The sequence below is a fragment of the Macrobrachium rosenbergii genome, chromosome 34 (genome assembly GCF_040412425.1).
Source record: "Macrobrachium rosenbergii isolate ZJJX-2024 chromosome 34, ASM4041242v1, whole genome shotgun sequence".
NCBI lineage: Eukaryota > Metazoa > Arthropoda > Malacostraca > Decapoda > Palaemonidae > Macrobrachium > Macrobrachium rosenbergii.
This window is the reverse complement of record NC_089774.1, coordinates 3263735-3285591: the sequence shown is the minus strand read 5'-3', so window position 1 is coordinate 3285591 and position 21857 is coordinate 3263735. Positions and strand designations below refer to the sequence as shown.

The 21857-nt window shown below is 38.2% G+C and overlaps 1 protein-coding gene across 9 annotated transcripts in view; it reads right to left on the bottom strand.

Annotated features, from left to right (window-relative positions):
* The window catches only part of Prosap (prosap), a 422776-nt gene extending 402342 nt beyond the window's left edge, over window positions 1-20434 (bottom strand). For 8 of the 9 annotated variants that reach the window (XM_067133627.1, XM_067133628.1, XM_067133634.1 and 5 more), the window contains exon 1: window positions 19005-20425. In XM_067133627.1, coding sequence (XP_066989728.1) covers window positions 19005-19094 — 90 coding nt within the window. In that variant the 5' untranslated portion in view covers window positions 19095-20425. Of the gene's footprint in view, window positions 1-19004 lie in introns of all 9 variants that reach the window. The other variant, XM_067133635.1, reaches the window with a different exon arrangement.
* Window positions 20435-21857: the final 1423 nt, after the last annotated feature.

Genomic DNA, 21857 nt, shown 5'->3' with positions numbered 1-21857 from the left:
ATCCACCCTCTAATCATCAAACATACCAATTTGCAGCCCTCTAACCTCAGTAGTTTTTATTTTATTTAAGGTTAAAGTTAGCCATGATCGTGCGTCTGGTACCCCTAAAATTGCCAACAACACAGGCCACCACCGAGCTGTGGCTGAAAGTTTCATGGGCCGCGGCTGAGGGTTTCATGGGCCGTGGCTGAGAGTTTCATGCAGCATTAAACGCTGTACAGAAAACTCGATTTCTTACTTGTTTGATATTTGCCGATAGTATTTTTTAAATGGAATGCAATCAGATAGTCGGTGAACTCTACACACAGAGAGAGAGAGAGAGAGAGAGAGAGAGAGAGAGAGAGAGAGAGAGAGAGAGAGAGAGAGAGAATGACCTATGACCTGAAAAATCACTGACGCTCGACAGACTTTAACGCAACTGCCAGCTATTGCTTCATGCAGTGGTAACTATGAAATTATAATTATAAAGAAATAATAAGAAATAAATAAAAATATATTTAAAACATCTCCAAGTATTTACCTGTAATTACTGTATATATACTTAGACACTTTATTATTATTATTATATTATTATTATTATTATTATTATTATTATTATTATTATTATTATTATTACTGACGAGCCCAAAATGCCATCAGCTTGCAAAACAAATATAACACCTACAAATACAGATACATACAAAACAGGGAAAACAACAGACAGCAAATAAAAATAAATAAGTCACAAATAAAAACATTCGAAGGGAATATGCGTCCTTCAGCAGTGAAACAACACCAGCATCCATCAGCAGTGAAACAACATCAGCAGCCTTCGGCTGAAGGGTGCTGGTGTTGTTTCCTGAAGGGTGCTGGTGTTGTTTCACTGCTGAAGGCTGCTGGTGTTGTTTCACTGCTGAAGGCTGCTGGTGTTGTTTCACTGCTGATGGATGCTGTTGTTGTTTCACTGCTGATGGATGCTGATGTTGTTTCATCTATCAGCAGTGAAACAACATCAGCATCCATCAGCAGTGAAACAACACCAGCATCCATCAGCAGTGAAACAACATCAGCATCCATCAGCAGTGAAACAACACCAGCACCCATCAGCAGTGAAACAACACCAGCATCCATCAGCAGTGAAACAACATCAGCATCCATCAGCAGTGAAACAACACCAGCACCCATCAGCAGTGAAACAACACCAGCAGTCTTCAACAGCGGAACTGACGTCAGCAGTCTTATGCAACGAAGCTGACGTCAGCAGCCTTGGTCCTGGCTATCTCTATCCTAACTGGCCAGGCGGAGGTCCTGCGGGATGCCTTTAATAGGACAACAGCCACAGGGCGAATCCTTTCGCTTTCCTATAGTGCTGGAAGGAAAGGGAAGAGAGAGAGAGAGGAGAGAGAGAGAGAGAGAGAGAGAGAGAGAGAGAGAGAGAGAGAGAGAGAGAAATCTGAAGGTCTACATATACATTTAAACAAAGAACCCAAAGCTTTTAAATAAAGAGAGAGAGAGAGAGAGAGAGAGAGAGAGAGAGAGAGAGAGAGAGAGAGAGATTCTAACAGCCTAGAGAAATCTACGTATACATTTAAACAAAGAACCTAAACCTTTAATAAATCCACTAAGAGAGAGAGAGAGAGAGAGAGAGAGAGAGAGAGAGAGAGAGAGACCTTTAGCGCCAGCCTAATAAGGCGACACGTGGGCGGGACCTCAGATAAACTTAAACACGGGCGTGTAGCCGCCTCCTACTCCGCATTAAACTCTTCCCAGGCCTTCAATACATATCAAAGGGGTCCTACAGTGCAGGACTCTTTGGGGATAATAACGTGCGAATCCCCAGATCCCTCAATGGGATTCCTTTCAGCGTGCCCCTGGCTACGGGGAAATGAGATTGGGGGGGGGGAGGTCTAGGAGAAAGCCTCTAACTCGGGTTAAAGTTAGCGTTGGCTATCTCCTATTCTGAACAGACGCAGCATGTTCTTCCTCTGTTCTTTGCGGGTGGCACAGTTTCCAGAGGGAATCTGTGTTCTTTCTCTCTCTCTCTCTCTCTCTCTCTCTCTCTTTCTCTCTCTCTCTCACAAGGCAAAATTCCCCAGAATTCAGGTCTCTTGACATTTTAACTTCATTAACCGCCGGATAATAAAAATGTTAAGAACAAAACATTTTAACTTGAGTAGAAGGACACGTGAAGTCTACGTCGACTTTGTCCTTCACGAAAAACCCAAAAATTCAAATGGAAAATAAAATCAGTTTTCCTTTTATCAACTCCTTCCTCTGTACGACTGAGCTCTGACGTTCTCTTTATGCTTCCGTGTTCCCATATTCATATAACGTTCCCTCCCCCACGCGGCTGAATTGTAGCTTCTAGATATATACTCGTATAGCACTGAGGAAGTTACTGAGAAAGCTTTTAGCATGGTTGCTTAATGACAAATATAGCAGTGACTATTGTCTATTTATTACTGTTGAGACAGAATAAAAAATAAACATAAAATATAATAATCAACACGTGACTTGGAAATCAAATTGTAATATTTGTCGTTTTTTATAAGCTTGGAAAAAATGAAATCATAATTTCTCTCGCAAATGAAGGGGCTTCCGGATGCCTTTATTAATTATTAATGGAAGGTTTCAGAGAATGATTAAGTTCTCAAAGACAAGGGCCTTCAGTTATAATTATTATTATTATTATTATTATTATTACTTTCAATGTCATTATCATCATTAAAAATCCACGGCCAGTATCTCTGTCGCGGCTTTTTTTTTTGTGGCTGTTGTAACGTGGTTAGGTATATTTTGCAAAGACATTCCAACGAATATTATTTTTCAATACGATTTTACAATTATACACGCAAGAATTACACTACACACACACACACACACACATATATACTGTATATACACACATACATACATACATATATACTTACACTACTTAAAACAGTTGACGGAGTCTGTTCTTAAACGACAGTTGAAAACTTGACCAACGTAAAGTTGAAGAAGCTGGACAGCTCAATAAGTGGGAAGAGCCCAAATGAAAATATGACAAGTATAAGGCAGCAAGCAGTGGACCTGAGGTCCTAGGAAAAGGGTAACTCTGCAAAAAAAAAAACTAAAAAAATAAATAAATAAATAAATATACATATGGCTACGAAAATATTACAGACGAAACAGGTATACAATGGAGTATTTACCTATCAATAACAGCCAGGGAAACCGTCCACCAATACACGAAAATACTGGCTAATAGCCCAGAGGGCGTGGTCCCTCGCTGACGATCGAATACAGCCAGTTTTTCCTCGACTGAAGCAGCCCATACTTGCGATCCCAGACCATGAATTATTCTTTATTTAGGCTTTGTATGACAACGCCTAAACAAGTCTCTTAGGGGAAACGTAACGGTAATAGTCTTTGCTTCGCTAACTGTTCTGCTCACAGTATACACTCCTGTGACTTTTAATTTTCTAATTAGATGACCGCAAGTGCGGGAAGTTAATATAAATACGTGATCACCTCGTGTCAAAATCAAGCTACGCCCACGTCTTGTCTCTCTCTCTCTCTCTCTCTCTCTCTCTCTCTCTCTCTCTCTCTCTCTCTCTCTCTCAAAAGCTTTATTTTATTGTGCATCTCGAGGAATAAACCAAAACTTCCCCTAGTTAAATATTCGGGAAGATCTCGTTCTGAACTTGAAAGAAAACTCTCTCTCTCTCTCTCTCTCTCTCTCTCTCTCTCTCTCTTTACAAGGCTCCATACCACACCTCAAAAAAATAAAACGCTCTCTCTCTCTCTCTCTCTCTACCTTATTTCTTACTAAATTAGCAAAGACAATACTTCAAACTCCATGACACCTCCACTGAAAACGATTCAAGAAGAGATTTTAGGCCAAAAGTCCGCAGCCACTGACTACCTAACAAGCCACAGACGCATTTTTCATCGTTTATTTTTTGAAAGCCTCCGCCTTTTCAGAAGTGCCGTTGTTTACCAGTCAGAGCCTGCAGCTTCCAGAGGACTGTTTACAAAGGACTGGTTGGCTGGAAGAAGCTGGAAGACTCATGAAAGAGGGATGCATTGTAATTTGGAGGTAAAAAATAAACACTCTCAGTACATATACACCTGCGCCAAGGCCAGTCGCGGACAATAAGTTAAACCCAGTGGGGTATTCGTGAACATCAAGAAAGAGAGAGAGAGAGAGAGAGAGAGAGAGAGAGAGAGAGAGAGAGAGAGAGAGAGAGAGAGAGAGAGGTTTCTCTGGCCAGATAATAAAACAGCTCTCAGTATAGAGCATAACTCCATTCAAAAAATAATATTTTAGCATCTCCAAATTCGGCAAAAATAATATAAGGGTTTAATACCAATTTGGCAAATTTTGATAATAAGCGGCAATCATGTCTACTTTAAGTTAATGTATCCAATTATCTGGCAATGTATGATTTACTTCAAGCCCATTTATCCCAATATCTGGCAATCTTCTGTGGTCATGTAAGATCAACTTCAAAATCCATTTATCCACAAAATTTGGCAACCTACGGCGGTATAGGATCAGCTTCAAAGTACATTTTTTCTCAAAATTTGGCAATCTCCTGTGACAATGTAGGAGACGAACTTCTAAATCCATTTACCCCCCAAAAAATTTGGCAATCTATGGCAATTTAGGATAATCTTCAAAGTATATATATCCAAAAATTTGGCAATTTATGGCAATTTGGGATCAACTACAAAGAACATATATCCAAAAATTTGGCAATCTATGGCAAATTAGGGTCAAATTCAAAGTACATATATAAAAAAAATTTGGCAATCTATGGCAATTTACGATCAACTTCAAAGTACATATATAAAAAATTTGGCAATCTATGGCAATTTAGGATCAACTTCAAAGGAAATATATCCAAAATTTGGCAATCTATGGCAATTCAGGATCAACTTCAAAGTCCAAATATCCAAAAATCTGGCAATCTCCTAATGCAACGCAAGGTCAATTTCAAGTCCATCTACCCCAGAATTCGGCAATCTAAAGAAAGTTCTCTTATTAATATCACTGCAAAGTTCCAACACAATCCGAGTACCCGACCTTAAAGCATCCTTCAAACACAGACACAGATCTTAAATCCTGCTGTACCTCTGTTGACCACAGCAATAACTTTTATATACCTGGTAGTTGACTGATTTTGATGGGCGACAATCAGGGTGGAAAGGGGACATGAGGCTAGCGACCTCATCCTGCACATGCGAGAAGGATTGCATCTTGTGGAGCCATTCTCTAACAAAATATATATGTATATATACATATATATATATATATATATATATATATATATATATATATATATATATATATATATTATACAAGGTCAAATAAGGTCATAACCTCTTACCTCATTTGTTATAAGGTCAATGACGCAATTACCTTCTATACCTCTGCAGAAGGCTCATCAGCAGTACATCTGACCCCCAACACTGTGTGCGTTTCCTGGATATTAATAATACCCTAATTCTGCAGTATCTCTACCACCCCATTTATTTAGCACTTTCAGGTCTTTCGCGCCTCTCTCTTACTAACACATCCAAACCAAACAGCCTTCACACTCTATTATCGCCCAGCCTCACCACATGACTACACCATCTCATAAAACACTGATCCACCATTTCATCTACACTAACCTTTTGACCACTTCTGTCAATCTCCACATTTTTCACTCTTTAGAGTCTCCTAAGGCTCCAAATAACTTATTATACAAACAATACACTTTAGCAGTGTCAAACTTTTCTTTTTCCCAAGCATTCAGCATCAACACCTCACTTCCACAGAGGAGAGTTGGCACAACAGCACCTCTAAACATTCCCGCTTTGGCGTCCACTGGTACTACAAGTTTCATCCCCAACTTCTGGCCACAACCTGGTAATTTTATTGCTTTACCTTTTCCCACATGTATATATATAAATATATATACATATATGAATATATATATATATATATATATATATATATATATGAATATATATGTACATGTATTTATATATCATATAAAACTATAAGTAAGGGACTTCATCAACAAAAACTGCAAAAGCATGCTATAGAATAATGAAACCCTTGCATAAACCGCTACCTTAAAAAAAAAAGTCCCTTTAAATCAAATAAAGCCACGGTGCCTCTATAACACCAGAACAATGACTGTCAAAATATAATGGCGCGAGTAATCCCAGTATTTCATCCACAAAAGTGCATTTAACTCTGAAACAATAGGATATTGGGAGTTCTTTAACGAGATTGACCTAATGGTCCCCGCTTTTGTGTGTGTGTGTGTGTGTGTGTGTGTGTGTGTGTGTGAGAGAGAGAGAGAGAGAGAGAGAGAGAGAGAGAGAGAGAGAGAGAGAGAGAGAGAATGTATGTCTTTGAATAACAGAGAGAGGTGACCACCATACGTGAGTATATATGTATATCTTTGAATTACAGAGAGAGAGAGAGAGAGAGAGAGAGAGAGAGAGAGAGAGAGAGAGAGAGAGAGAGAGAACCTCTTCCACACCATCACTAGGTCTCCAGGCCAAAAAACCACCGACCTCCAATCACCTCATAAGAATTCAGGAGCAGTGTAAGCCCAGTAACAAAGCCTACATTTAACATGCGAAGGATGACCGTCCATCCCGTTAAAACTCTGATCGTTTCACACACGACGCCGTAACTGTAGGATACGAACACTGGGTGAATGGCGATGATGTGTTTTGACAGGGTGTATATTTCTGTGTGTTTGTTAAAAGCATGGGGGTCCTGCGTCTTTGCATTTTGGGAGTTTTCTCACTGTTACTATTTTTAGGGGGTGACTCATAACAAGAGCCCTTGTGCTGGCACAAGGCCATCTAACTCAATAACAACGTAGGCATCTTGATTTCATTATGTATGCATGTATATATATGTTTAAATTATATATGTGTTTAAAAATATATATATATATATATATATATATATATATATATATATATATATATATATATATATATATATATATATATATATATATATATATATATATATATATATATATATATATAGAACCTACTAGCCACTTTGTACCAGAAACGTATGAAATTATAATTGAAATTGTAATAGCCACAATGTGACGAGTTTATTCAAAAAGTGTGAGGAATTCGAAAAGTTAAGAGAGCATTGTGGCTATTACAATTAAACATATATATACACATATATATAATATATATACGTATACATATACAAACATATATATACATATATATAACAGCCATTCAATACATTTTTGACGTCTACATAACTTTTCCACTCTCCTGAAGCACTTCTAATATTCATGGAGGTCCTCCACTTATTTATTCTTTATTCAAGAACAGCTTCAGCCAATAACTCTTGGCTATCATCCGGACGATAAGAACTACCATTTTAGATTTCAGCAAGTACTTAGGGATGGGGCTACTAGCCTTACCCTTCTCCACCTTGTTTGCGACCATTAGAGCCGACTATAGTGAGCATTTATCTATGTATATACAACATTCACAAATTATTTGAACAGATGCAAAATGGGTGTTAAAGGAAGGGAAGTGTCCATACAAATTAATTCTGTCATCTTTCAAATGTAGTATGTGTCAAAATTAATGAACAAATAAGACATATATATATATATATATATATATATATATATATATATATATATATATATATATATATATATATATATATCTATATATATATATATAATATATATGTGTGTGTGTGTGTGTGTGTGTGTTCATCATGAAACCATTTCCCGTACTAAGGAGTGAACAACACACTTCACTACCCACACTATTCAGTCTCACTTAATATCTTAATCAGGTCATCTCACTAATAAGTGGTGATGATTGGCAGTATCAACAGACAACACGAAAAAAAATATATATATATATACAGTATATATATATATATATATATATATATATAAAATTATTATAATCACTTTTATATGTGATTCATTTATCACACATTACCACAGGTGTGAAAAATAAGAGACAGGGTGTATCAGTCCTTCGTCAATGGCTTGAAAATAAAGTCGAAACCGGTCAGGACCTACACCCCACAACGTCTCTTATTTTTCACCTGTGGTAAAATGATATATATATATATATATATATATATATATATATATATATATATATATATATATATATATATATATATATATATATATATATATATAAACTTTCTGCACAAGCCTACACAGAAAACAGAAATATCTGTTAAGAAAAACTAAAAAAAAACTTACAAAAAAAAAAAAATAAAAAACAGAGCGACGATCAACACACAGACCACCAATAATACCAATCAGAGGGTCAAAGGTGCAAAGGATCGCGTGGCACCAAAGGTCAGGAGGAAAGGTCATGTTATAATCATACCCCACACTTCAAGGGGTAATTTCAGATGCCCTTAGGAAAACTCTCGTTCATGCCCTTAGGGTATAAATGCCATTGCACGAGATACAGGTGTTTTCGTCTATTTCCTTATGTAGCCCAGGCCCGAGGAATGTGAGGATGGAATGGGGGAGAGGAATATGGAAGAGAATTCCAAAGTTGGCAGCAAAGGGAAACAAACAGTCACTGAACAGTTCAGTTTGAGAATTACAAACTTCCCAATATATAGATATATATATATATATATATATATATATATATATATATATATATATATATATATATATATATATAAGGTTATCAGAAATCCTTTGGGATGCAGTTGTCAACCTCAAGCACTTTTCCACACTGGCTTTGACCCACCACAGCTGACTAACCACCGGGTATACAAACCACTAATTACTGAATTTTCCAGAAGACAAGAATTTTGAGAAAAATTCACTATAACCAGTGGAAAATATATCATATATATATGTATATGTATATATGTATGTATATATATATATATATATATATATATATATATATATATATATATATATTTATATATATATAGAGAGAGAGAGAGAGAGAGAGAGAGAGAGAGAGAGAGAGAGAGAGAGAGAGAGAGAGAGATAATCCATAGGGGCGTAACCTATCCTTACCTCCTGAAATAGTCAAGACAAGGCGAGCTGTCACTCAGAACGTTAATCCAATTGTAAATTAAGGGCGACATGGCGCCCCCACAGCAACAGAAGGTAGGTTGTTGATGCGATAGTTTGAATAAACAATGACTACTGGGAAAGACGCCACTGGCAGCAATTCCCTGGGAATTGATCAAAGGCAGGTTGGCATTTCAACTCAGGACACCCCTGTGCCATTTCAGGATCTGAGCAAGAGTTTGGTTTTTCAGAGCTGAATACGAAAATGTTGCTATTCCGGATCTCAAAGACAGGTTGCCTTTTCAGGATCTGAGCAAGAGTTTGATTTTTCAGAGCTGAATAAGAAAATGTTGCTATTCCGGATCTCAAAGACAGGTTGCCTTTTCAGGATCTGAGCAAGTTTGATTTTTCAGAGCTGAATAAGAAAATGCTGCTATTCCGGATCTCAAAGACAAGTTGCCTTTTCAAGATCTGAGCAAGAGTTTGATTTTTCAGAGCTGAATAAGAAAATGTTGCTATTCCGGATCTCAAAGACAGGTTGCCTTTTCAGGATCTGAGCAAGAGTTTGAGTTTTCAGAGCTGAATAAGAAAATGTTGCTATTCCAGATCTCAAAGACAGGTTGCCTTTTCAAGATCTGAGCAAGAGTTTGATTTTTCAGAGCTGAATAAGAAAAGGTTGCTATTCCGGATCTCCAAGACAGGTTGCCTTTTCAGGATCTGAGCAAGAGTTTGATTTTTCAGAGCTGAATAAGAAAATGTTGTTATTCCGGATCTCCAAGACAGGTTGCCTTTCAGGATCTGAGCAAGAGTTTGATTTTTCAGAGCTGAATAAGAAAATGTTGCTATTCCGGATCTCCAAGACAGGTTGCCTTTTCAGGATCTGAGCAAGAGTTTGATTTTTCAGAGCTGAATAAGAAAATGTTGCTATTCCGGATCTCAAGACAGGTTGCCTTTTAGGATCTGAGCAAGAGTTTGATTTTCAGAGCTGAATAAGAAAATGTTGCTATTCCGGATCTCAAGACAGGTTGCCTTTCAGGATCTGAGCAAGAGTTTGATTTTTCAGAGCTGAATAAGAAAATGTTGCTATTCCGGATCTCAAAGACAGGTTACCTTTTCAAGATCTGAGCAAGAGTTTGATTTTTCAGAGCTGAATAAGAAAATGTTGCTATTCCGGATCTCCAAGACAGGTTGCCTTTCAGGATCTGAGCAAGAGTTTGATTTTTCAGAGCTGAATAAGAAAATGTTGCTATTCCGGATCTCAAAGACAGGTTACCTTTTCAAGATCTGAGCAAGAGTTTCATTTTTCAGAGGTGAATGCGAAAAGGTTGCTATTTCAAACCTCAAAGACAGGTTGCCATTTCAGGATCTAAGCAAGAGTTTCATTTTTCAAAACTGTATGCGAAAATTTTGCTATTTCAAACCTCAAACACAGGTTGCCATTTCAGGATCTGAGGAAGAGTCTGATTTTTCAAAGATGAATGTGAAAAAGTTGCCATTTCAAACCTCAGATAAGTTGCCATTTCAGGATCTCAGTAACAGTTTGATTTTTAAAAAACGGAATGCAAAAATGTTGCAATTTCAAACTGCATAAATAAGTTTCCATTTCAGGATCTGAGCAAGTGTGATTTTTCAGAAGTGAATGTGAAAAAGTTGCCATTTCAAACCTCAAACACAGGTTGCCATTTCAGTATCTGGGCAAGAGTTTGATTTTTTTCAAAACTGAACGAAAAAAAGTTACCTTTTCAAACCTCAAAGACAGGTTGCAATTTCAGCATCAAAAACTATAACAGATATACTCAACGCCTGGCTGATAACTTAAACACCCCGACACCCTACTTCCCAAAATACAGACAGGTACAGAGGGCGAAATGGAGATGGGGTGGGGGGCGGGGGAAGGTAAAACAGCCTTGTCATATCCTGAAACACAAATACATATCATGACATTAGTAACTGTCATTCTGTTAAGTTTTAGGAGTTGGATGAACCCCCTGTACAGAAAACTAACAACAAAGGACTTGCCATCACAGTAGAACCAATGCCACAAAAATTACTATTATTTTAAAGGCAAAATAAATACACAATGTCATGAAAATCAGGGCAAAAAGAGAAGTCACAGCATCCCTCCATCTCAAGACTGACTGCCCCAACCTTCGCTATAGAGGGAATTCCAGGCCCCATTTGTTTGGGCACCTCGGCAATGAGTCTCTCTTTAAAGAGACGTGCCCAAGGGCATCGCCCAAGGCCTGCCACCCAAGCTCCCTGGAGGGTGGTAGCAGAATGGTTCACCTGGGAGATTCCTGTGTTCCTCGGAAAGAGAGAGAGAGAGAGAGAGAGAGAGAGAGAGAGAGAGAGAGAGAGAGAGAAGGCGTCACAAGATTTTAGTATTCCTTTATAGAGAGAGCGAGAGAGAGAAAGCGTCACAAGATTTGCTTTGGTATTTCTTTATGGAGAGAGAGAGAGAGAGAGAGAGAGAGAGAGAGAGAGAGAACACTCTCCTCTCTCGTGTACGTCTGTCTTAACCTCCGGACGTTCACCCTTGAGCGAATTTCAGAGGATCGCCAACGGCGTTTTTCGTTTTTTTTTTTTTCAAACTCATCCCCGCACCTCGCGATTACCGAACTCACGACGGGTCAGCAAAATGTTTACATAACCCGCGACGTATCCAGGTACGTAATAAGAATACGGTATGAGCTAATGAAGGAACGAATCTCAAGATACCTTCACATGAAATGTGGTATCGGTCAGTCCAGTCAGCAGCAGTGAGTGCCCCTTGGAACAGATGCCAGATGGCGCTATACGCCACTGTCACTCAAGGCGGAGGTCCGCGATCTACTTGCTATGTTTTTTTGCGCGTGTGAAGATGAAGGCGAAATTGTCTAAATGCAGAAATTTGTGTTCCTCACTGTGCCGATGTGTGCGAGAGAGAGAGAGAGAGAGAGAGAGAGAGAGAGAGAGAGAGAGAGAGAGAGAGGATTAAGTGAAAGAATTAGGACATTACTCCAAGTATTATTGATTATTTTAAAAGTGTATCTATTCAAGCTGCAAAAATAATTAAGTTTAAGACTTGCTCTCTCTCTCTCTCTCTATTATACTGATATTTAAATGAAGAATAATATTGATAATAAAAAATGGTAGCTTTTATGACCACAGTCCATAACCCCGGAGTACTACGAGAAAGGTTGCAGCAACTCCCATTCACGTACAACCTAAAAAATAAAAAACCAGTCGTGTGAGAGATCGCGCGTACACACACACACATGTATATACGTACATACAAACACACGTCATCGTTCAACATCGCGGAAGTAGCGTAGCCCTTAATTTAAAACAGTTCAACCAAGATGGACTGTCACTGTTGTTGAAGACAGTTGCATAAGTTGCATACATACATATTTAGTAAGTATGTATATATATATATATATATATATATATATATATATATATATATATATATATATATATATATATATATATATATATATATATATATACTGGTGGCCAAGGTGATCCTGAGAAAATAATCGGTGGTCAAGGCCACCACCTCGGCCACCAAAATTGTTCTCAGTAGCAGCAAACGATAAGCCCAGTCCAAACTGGCCCAAATTCACTCGCAAATTTCCAGCAGTCCTACCGTTCTCCTTTCATTCCGAAAAATCTGCTTCTATGACTAATTTCTTTTCTTTGGCTTTTCGTAATACTCCGTTTATGTCCCATAAACGGACAAGGGGACTTGGCTCGCACTAATATTCACACAAACCAGTCACTCTCTTATCTATGCATATTCTGGCTTCCATCAAAAAATCTTTTTAGTTTTCTGTAAAAGAAAACTATTGTGCCGGTATTGTCTGCCCGTCCGCACTTTATTCTGTCCGCCCTCAGATCTTCAAAACTACTGAGGCTAGAGGGCTGCAAATTAGTATGTTGATCATCCACCCTCCAATCATCAAACATCCCAAACTGCAGCCCTCTAGCCTCAGTAGTTTTTATTTTATTCATGGTTAAAGTTAGCCATAATCGTGCTTCTGATAACGATATAGGACAGGCCACCACCGGGCCGTGGTTAAGGTTTCATGGGCCGCTGCTCATACAGCATTATACCGAGGCCACCGAAAGATAGATCTATTTGCGGTGGCCTTGATTATACGCTGTACAGAAAACTCGACTGCGCCGAAGAAACTTCGGCGCATTTTTACTTATTAACTTAATCTATCTTTTATACCACACATCCCCAGTCCTAAACACTGCCTGTCAATCAATTCTATCACGTTTTTCAAGGTCAGTACAAGCCACATGAAACTTGTTTTTCAATTTACTTTGAAATCTCCCACGTAACTGTTTTATAAAAAAAACACCTGATCTCCACACCTTCTCCCTTGTCTGAACCAGCACTGCTCTTCCCCTGTCAATAATTATATTCTATCATACTTTTTCAATCATAATCGTACCATACCCATTCTGCCATATTAAGTAATGTTATCTCCATATAATTCCTACAGGCGCCTCTACCACCTATACCATTCAACAATAAAACAATCATCCCTTCCGCCAATTCCTTCAGACATACCATACACAATCTGGTCAGCAGCTCAGTCAGACTATTACAACAGTACTGTAGCATCTCACCTGTAATCCCACCATAAGCCAACCTCTAAATTGCCCTCATTGCAATATTATGCCATTCTCACAAGCATTCTTTAACTTACAATAATACTTTCCACACTTGTTTTATTCACCTCTACCTCTCTTATTTCTTCTTTATTCAATAAGTCTTCAAAGTACTCACTCCATCGACCCAGGACTGTTGTCTCATCAGATGACATCTGTCCATTAGCATCCTATGTTTCGAGATCTATTGGTGAATCAGACTTTTTCTCTGTAGTTACTTCCTTGACAATTCCGCCCTAACATTCTTTTTCATCTGTGTGTGTATATATATATATATATATATATATATATATATATATATATATATATATATATATATATATATATATATATATATATATATATATATATATATATATATATATATATACATATATTAATATATAATGCAATTCCTACTATCCAGGAGGGAATTCTCTTGTTCTCTCTCTCAATTTACCAAGTCAAATCGCTTCGTTTCAGATGATAACAGTCACATACAAAACACACATTCATTCTCTCTCTCTCTCTCTCTCTCTCTCTCTCTCTCTCTCTCTCTCTCTCTCTCTCTGCTATCAAAACATTAAAGAATCACGAAGCATAGACGTGGCTAAACATTACCCATTTGTAGGTCTACAGCTTCTCCTAGGCCTAGGCTTCTCGAGAAATGGGATAAACACCTCTACTATCATTTACAACGTGAACATATTCTCGAAGAACACGAAAGAAAATAACATAAGTATAAATAGCAGGGGCAAATATTTAACAAATGGACACAACTATAAACGGGCGGTTCCACAGAAAAATTCGGTAGCTGACACTGCCACCTGCAATAATCAGCAATTGCAAAGGCTCATCAGGCTTTACTGAGTGACTTTCTCCACCGACGGTCCGTCTACAAAAGCGCCCCAAAAAGCAATAGCTACGGTTATGGGTCTACAGAGCGACCCCTCAATCACAGCAATTTAGAGTATAGCAACTCCACACTTTCCCCCACCCATTCTTAAGCATTTAATAGCTGCGTAACTATGCCAGCTTTCTCCTAAACTGAGAAACTTTGAGGTAGGATACAGTGGGCAGTATTTTATAATTTAATTTCAACTTTATCAATACAGTATAATAATGCATGCATAACGCAAATTAGGTATGGATCAGGAACCGGTAATATGTTTAAGATTAAAACGTAAAGGAAGGTTACAGAATGGAAATATACAGGGAATAATGGCGTAATGACATAATTAACTGCTGTATTTAGTAAGGTGAAATTTCTGTAAAATATTGCACAGTAAAAATACAATTAAGAAGCTGCTACTGTTGGGGAAGTTTTCACCAAATTATGAATATAGCAGTGATTATATATATGTATATATATATGTATATATATATATATATATACATATATATATGTATATATACATTTCTATACATACTGTATATATATTCATATAAATGTATATATATACTGTGTATAAATATATATACATACAGCAATAGAATACCAGGTACTTAATCAAGTGTGGTGGGTAGCAACTACGGTCGATAAGAAGCGTATAGGCCTAGCAACCTCATCCCATGAAAAGCACCGACGAGACTCACATTATGGGAAACGATCAAACCACGTTGATTAAAAGATTACAAGAGAGAGAGAGAGAGAGAGAGAGAGAGAGAGAGAGAGAGAGAGAGAGAGAGAGAGAGAGAGCAAAACTTGCTTCCTAAAGAGACGGTTGGACGCTTCTACTTATTTTGCCAATTCTGATTCGTCACCGGCCGCGGAATTCCTTTCAGTCACCTCTCTCTCTCTCTCTCTCTCTCTCTCTCTCTCTCTCTCTCTCTCTCCTCTTGCTCTCTCTCTCTCTCATTCGTCTGAACGACGCCTGCGCAGATGTAGCGAAAAAAAAAGAGGAAAAAACGGAACACTTACAGAGCAAAAACGAAATAGGAGCAAATAGAGCAAAAAATCAAATACAGAGCAAACAATGAGCAAATACAGAGCAAAAAAGGAGCGAATACAGAGCAAAAAAAGGGCTAAATACAGAGCAAATAAACAAAAAAAGGAGTACAAAAGTTAGCAAATAAGAGTAAATACAGAGCAAAAATGGCCAAATACAGAGCGAATAAGTAAAAAAAAAAAAAAAGGAGGAAATGAGCAAAAATAAAGGAACAAAAAATGAGGTAAAGGAGCAAATACAGATAAAAGAAAGACTGAACAAATACATAGCAATAAAAGGAGCAAATAAAGAAAAAAAAAGCAGAAATGAGCAAATAAGAGCAAAAAAGGACCAATAACAAAGACAGATCAAGCAAAAAAAAAAAAATAGCAAATACAGAGCGAAGAGAAAAAAAAAATAAAATAAGGAGCAAATAGAAAATTAAAAATTAGAAAATACAGAGCAAAAAAAGGAGCAAATGCAGAGCAAAACAAATGAGCAAAGAAAAAATAATAATACGGAGAAAATACAGAGCAAAAAAAGCCAAAAAGAGGAGCAGAGCAAAAAAAAAAGAGCAAATACAGAGCATTTTTCATGTCCAGTAATTCACACTGGCCAATCTACTGAACAGAATAGACTCTGATCTAGTTGACGCGACTTATAGACCTACCTTCCTCCCCATAAGTACGGCGCTTTAAATCTGACCTGGCGACTTAGGCCTATGGGCCTTTAAAAGATGGCCCTTCGAGATACCCTAACTTCATGATGTACACCAACTGGCTTTCAAGCGAGCCTAAAAAAATGGCTCACCTTGGTGAATTGGCGGTGTGGGTCTGCGCGATGTTTTCAGCCCAAATGTTCCATGGATCGTTAACATAGACTGACCATAGCCACCTGGCTTTCAAAAGTAAGTTCTGCACTATGTACTTCGGTGCCTTCTTGTCTTTAAAAGGCTCTAAAAGTGCCTTTAAAAGGCTTTGCCTTTAAACGTCTACACTGCCTTAAAAAGGCTTCCAAAATTGCCGTTGAACGTCTTCTGAAATTGCCATTAAAAGGCTTTGAAAACTAAATTTAAAAGGCTTCGAAAACTAAATTTAAATGGCTTCCAAATTTGCCACTAAAAGGCTTCCAAAACTAACTTTGAAAGGCTTCCAAAATTGCCTATAAAAGACTTCCAAGTTTGCCTTTAAAATTATTCCAAAACTGTCCTTAAAAGGCTTCCAAAACTGCCTTGAAAAGGTTTCCAAAACTAACTTTAAAATGCTTCCAACCTGCCTTTAAAAGGATTCCAACACTGCCCTTAAAAGACTTCTAAAATTGTCTTAAAAGGTTTACAAAGCTGCCTTTAAAAGACTTCCAAAACTACCTTTAAAACGCTCCCAAAACTAACTTTAAAATGTTTCAAAAACTGTCCTTAAAAAGCTTCCAAAACTGCCCTTAAAAGGCTTCCAAAACTAGCTTGAAAATTCTTCCAAAACTGCCTTTAAATGGCTTCCAAGACTACCATTAAAAGGCTTCCAAAACTGCCTTAAAAATTCTTCCAAAACTGCCCTTAAAAGGCTTCTAAACTGCCCTTGAAAGGCTTCCAAAACTAACTTTAAAATGCTTCCAAAACTGCCTTTAAAAGGCTTCAAAAACTACCATTAAAAGGCTTCCAAAACTGCCTTTAAAATTCTTCCAAAACTGCCCTTAAAAGGTTCCCAACAGCCATTACAAGGCTTCCAAAACCAACTTTAAAATGCTTCCAAACAGCCTTCAAAGGCTTCCAAAACTGCATTCAAAATGCTTCAAAACTAACTTTAAAAAGGCTTACAAAACTAACTTTAAAAGGCTTCCAAAACCGCCTTTAAAAGGCTTCCAAAACTGTCTTCAAAATTATTCCAAACTTCATTTAAAAGGCTTCCAAAACTGCCTTTGAAATTCTTCCAAACTCCCTTTAAAAGGCTTCCAATTTTGTCTTTAATAGTCTTCCAAAACTGCCTTTAAAAGGATTCCAAAATGCTTTTAAAAGGCTTCCAAAACTGCCTTTGAAATTCTTCCAAACTCCATTTAAAAGGCTTCCAAATTTGTCTTTAAAAGTCTTCCAAAACTGCCTTTAAAAGGATTCCAAACTGCTTTTTAAAGCTTCAAACTGCCTTTAAAAGGCTTCCAAATTTGCCTTTAAAAGGCTTCCAAAACTGCTTTTAAACGTCTTCCAAAATAGTCTTGAAATGCTTCCAAAGTCTCCTTCAACAGGCTCTCATAGCTGCCTTTAAAATTCTTCCAAAACTGCCTTAAAAAGGCTTCCAATTTTGCCTTCAAAAGGCTTCCAAATTGCCTTTAAACATCTAAAACTGCCTTTGAAAAGCTTCCAACCCTGTCTTTAAAGGGCTTCCAAAACTTCCTTTAAAAAGTTTCCAAAACTGTCTTAAAATGCTTCCAAAAATACCTTTAATTGCTTACAAAACTGCCTTTTAATTGCTTCCAAAACTGCCTTTAAAAGGCTTCCAAAACTGCCTTTAAAAGGCTTCCAAAATTTCCTTTTAAAGGCTTCCAAATTGTCTTAAAAACCTTCCAAAACCGCCTTTTAAGGTCTTCCAAAATTGCCTCTTCAAGGCATAAGGCATCGAAATACATAGGTCAGAGCTTAATTTTGAAGGTCAAGAGGCCTAAGTCATGTTGCTTCGCTACCATGGAAGGCCTTCCAATATAGCCTTTAAAAGGCTTACGATTCTAATACATTAAATTTACATATTAAGAATTAAACTGAAACAACTTATGTTCAACTAGTTTTAAGAGAATGGCCTACCAATAACTTCTCAAAGAATTTCCAATACGCCTCTAGCTTCTGAAATAAGCTATGGTGACCTATGCCTTTTAAAGAATCTTAACTGAAACCAGCGCTTACTGGCTTGTAAAATACATCCTGTAATGCAGTTTTTACTAAAAAGAACTTACAATATTATTATTATTATTATTATTATATATTATTATTATTCAGAAGATGAACCCTAATCATATGGAACAAGCCCACAAGGGCCACTGACTTGAAATTCAAGCTTCTAGAGAATATGGTATTCATTAGGAAGAAGTAAGAGGAAGTAAAAGGAAATACAGAAAGAAGAGATCTCGCTCATTAAAAAAGAAAAAAATAAATCAACAAATAGATAAAAATGTATTAAAATGCAAGGAGAATATTAGGGTAGCATTGCACTGCACCCTCGCTTGAACTTCTGAAGTCCCAATCGCACGACATCCTCTGAAGGGAGACTGTTCCACAATCCAACGGTGCGAGGATGAAAAACTGACGGACAAGACCCCATCCGTCGACGGACCAAGTCATCACAGAACCTACCAACACAAAGCGCTCTGGCTAAAAAGAGACCTCCAGTGCTTTCAAAAGCAGAGGGCATCGCTTCCTCACCTTGTAGTTGTAGTTGATTCTCGATCTTTTCGACCCGGGCCTCCTGTAATGCTGAAATCTATCCTGTCCTGCAGACGTGCTGGTGGGCATGGTTGTTTCAGTCAGATCCTTGGGCCTCCTACGGGGTGGGTTTAATCCTTCAGTGAACTAGGAAAACATCGCCGTATACCCAGGGTACTGATGGGGTCACGAGAGGAAGAATAGGCATCTTCTTGTGATAACACCCAGGGCACTGGGAAGGTAAGATCAAAGCGAAATGGGTTGGTGTTGCACTTGTCAAAACTCCTGGCGTATTTTAAATCCACTGGCGGTTTTAATCACTTAAAAACCTATGGTTTTATGATGTATTTTCCTCACTTCAAAACCCAATAGGTATTTTAAACCCACTAGCGGTTTTAACTTCGCCTGAAAAACCTGAGGTTTTATGAGTTTTCTCCTCACTTCAAAACCCAATAGGTATTTGAACGCACTGGCGGTTTTAATCACTTAAAAACCTATGGTTTTATGAGGTTTTTTTCCTCACTTCAAAACCAATAGGTATTTTAAACCCACTGGCGGTTTTAACTTCACCTAAAACCCTATGGTTTTATGAGGTTTTTTCTTCACTTCAAAACCTATGACTTCAAACCCAGACGGTTTGATAACTGTTTAGGTCAGATGTCCAATAAAACATTAATGACTCCAGTGACGTCACAATGGCCCAGGGTACGTCCGTGGGTATTTGGGGGGTTGTGGGGGTGTTGGCCCAACGACCTGATGGCATAAGAACTTGCGACGTCAAGAGATGGTCACCAATCAGACAACGGACGCACTTTTAAAATGGGTATTAGATCAGCGTTAGCTTGCCCCTTTCAAGGACGAACTCACTGACTGTTATTTTATAGATGTAGCTTTATTTAACTGCATTTAACTGTATCTGTGCCCACAATACCCCACAGCTGTAGGCCCCATTAGCCTACGGGACGCAGGGCATCGCAGCGTCGCTACACATTCTTGGAAGTAAACAGAACTTCGTGTCGAATGCCCACACTCCGTTCAACACCGGCCCCTCCGCTCCTGCTGGCCTGCCCACTTCCAGCTTGACAGTGGTGGTGGGCACCAACACCAAATACCCTCCTCCTCCCCCTCCAGCACCCCCACCGAAAACATCAACACTTTTAAAGACAGAGAGAGAGAGAGAGAGGGAGAGAGGGAGAGAGAGAGAGAGAGAGAACAAAAAAATGACCAATTTTCACCAAAATCGGACCACTCGACGCACCCTACTCTTCACCATTCACTCCTGCCGTATGCTTGCTCACTATTTCACCGTCGAATCACTGCAAATCACCAGAGACGGTCGATTTTAGACGGGAAGGCCCGCGATCTTCGAGAGGACGGCGGACGATACGCGGCCGTCCGCTGGAAAGGTTACTGTAGAACTCACCTGTCTCGTTCTTGGGACCGACTTCTTCAACCTACCTGCCTGCATGGACCTCGCAGTTGCCAGATGCGGCTGGCTGCTTCAATTGCCGTGTGCGCAAATACATTATTATTATTATTCTCATTATCATTATCATTACTTACAACGTACGACTCTAACAAACATTTAAAAAAAGCCTTAAAGAAGATACTGACGAAAATAAACTTGAATAAAACGACTGACAAATATAAATACCAATGATGAATATTTTCTTAATCTGAAAAAAAATTTTACAAACTTGATGTCGATCTGAATGATAATACTATTTTAGGAGGTTGACTGATTGATTTGTGCCTATGATCTGGCATCACATCTCCGGTCATCAGGGACGTATCTCCTTTGATTCGATAACAAAATCCATCTAAATTAATCCATTAGTAATGCCAACGGAATATGGATTATATCCACTTGTGTAAAATGTTTTTCTCCCAATTCATTATAATCTCTTTTCATGAGAGAGAGAGAGAGAGAGAGAGAGAGAGAGAGAGAGAGAGAGAGAGAGAGAGAGAGAGAGAGAGAGAGAGAGAGGATGTTTTAAACTAAAATGAGAAGGGAAACTTATTTGAAATTCACATTTTCCCAACATGAATTAATAATAATGCGGCAGTGTGGTGAAAATGTGCAGAGTCACTTTCACTAGGATCGTGCCTCTTTGAAGCCATACTGACCAGAAGCATTCTGAGATGGTCTGGACCTGCAAGACGAATGGAAGGGGACAGTTTGGTGAAAATAGCAAACAATGTCCAAGTCTCGAGAGGAAGGACAGGAAGACATTGCACATGTATGTGGTAGACTGAAGAGGAGTTAAAACTATTTGAAAAACTAAAAATTCACAAACAAATTTTGCAGGTTTAAGAATTTGGAAACTATGGTGAATCCTTTCATTTAATATTATATTTCTTGGTATTTCCTAATTAAGAACCATTAGATTTTTGCTTCCTGCTAACTATGGAAGAGAACAAATGAAATAAGTAAAAAATGGGCCAAAGTTTCTTTGGCGCAATCGAGTTTACCGTACAGCCGCTACAGCGTATAACCAAGGCCACCGAAAATAGATCTATTTTTCGGTGGTCTCGGTATAATGTTATATGAGCCGCGGCCCATGAAATTTTTAATCACGGCCTGGTGGTGGGCTGTTCTATATCGTTGCCAGAAGCATGATTATGACTAAATTTAACCTTAAATAAAATAAAAACTACTAAGGAGGCTAGAGGGCTGCAGTTTGTTATGTTTGATAATTGGAGGGTGGATGATCAACATACCAGTTTGCAGCCCTCTAGCCTCAGTAGTTTTGAAGACCTGAGGGCGGACAGAAAAAGTGCGGATGGACAAACAAAGCCGGCACAATAGTTTTCTTTTACAGAAAACTAAAAATGGCCGGCACAAGGAAGGCG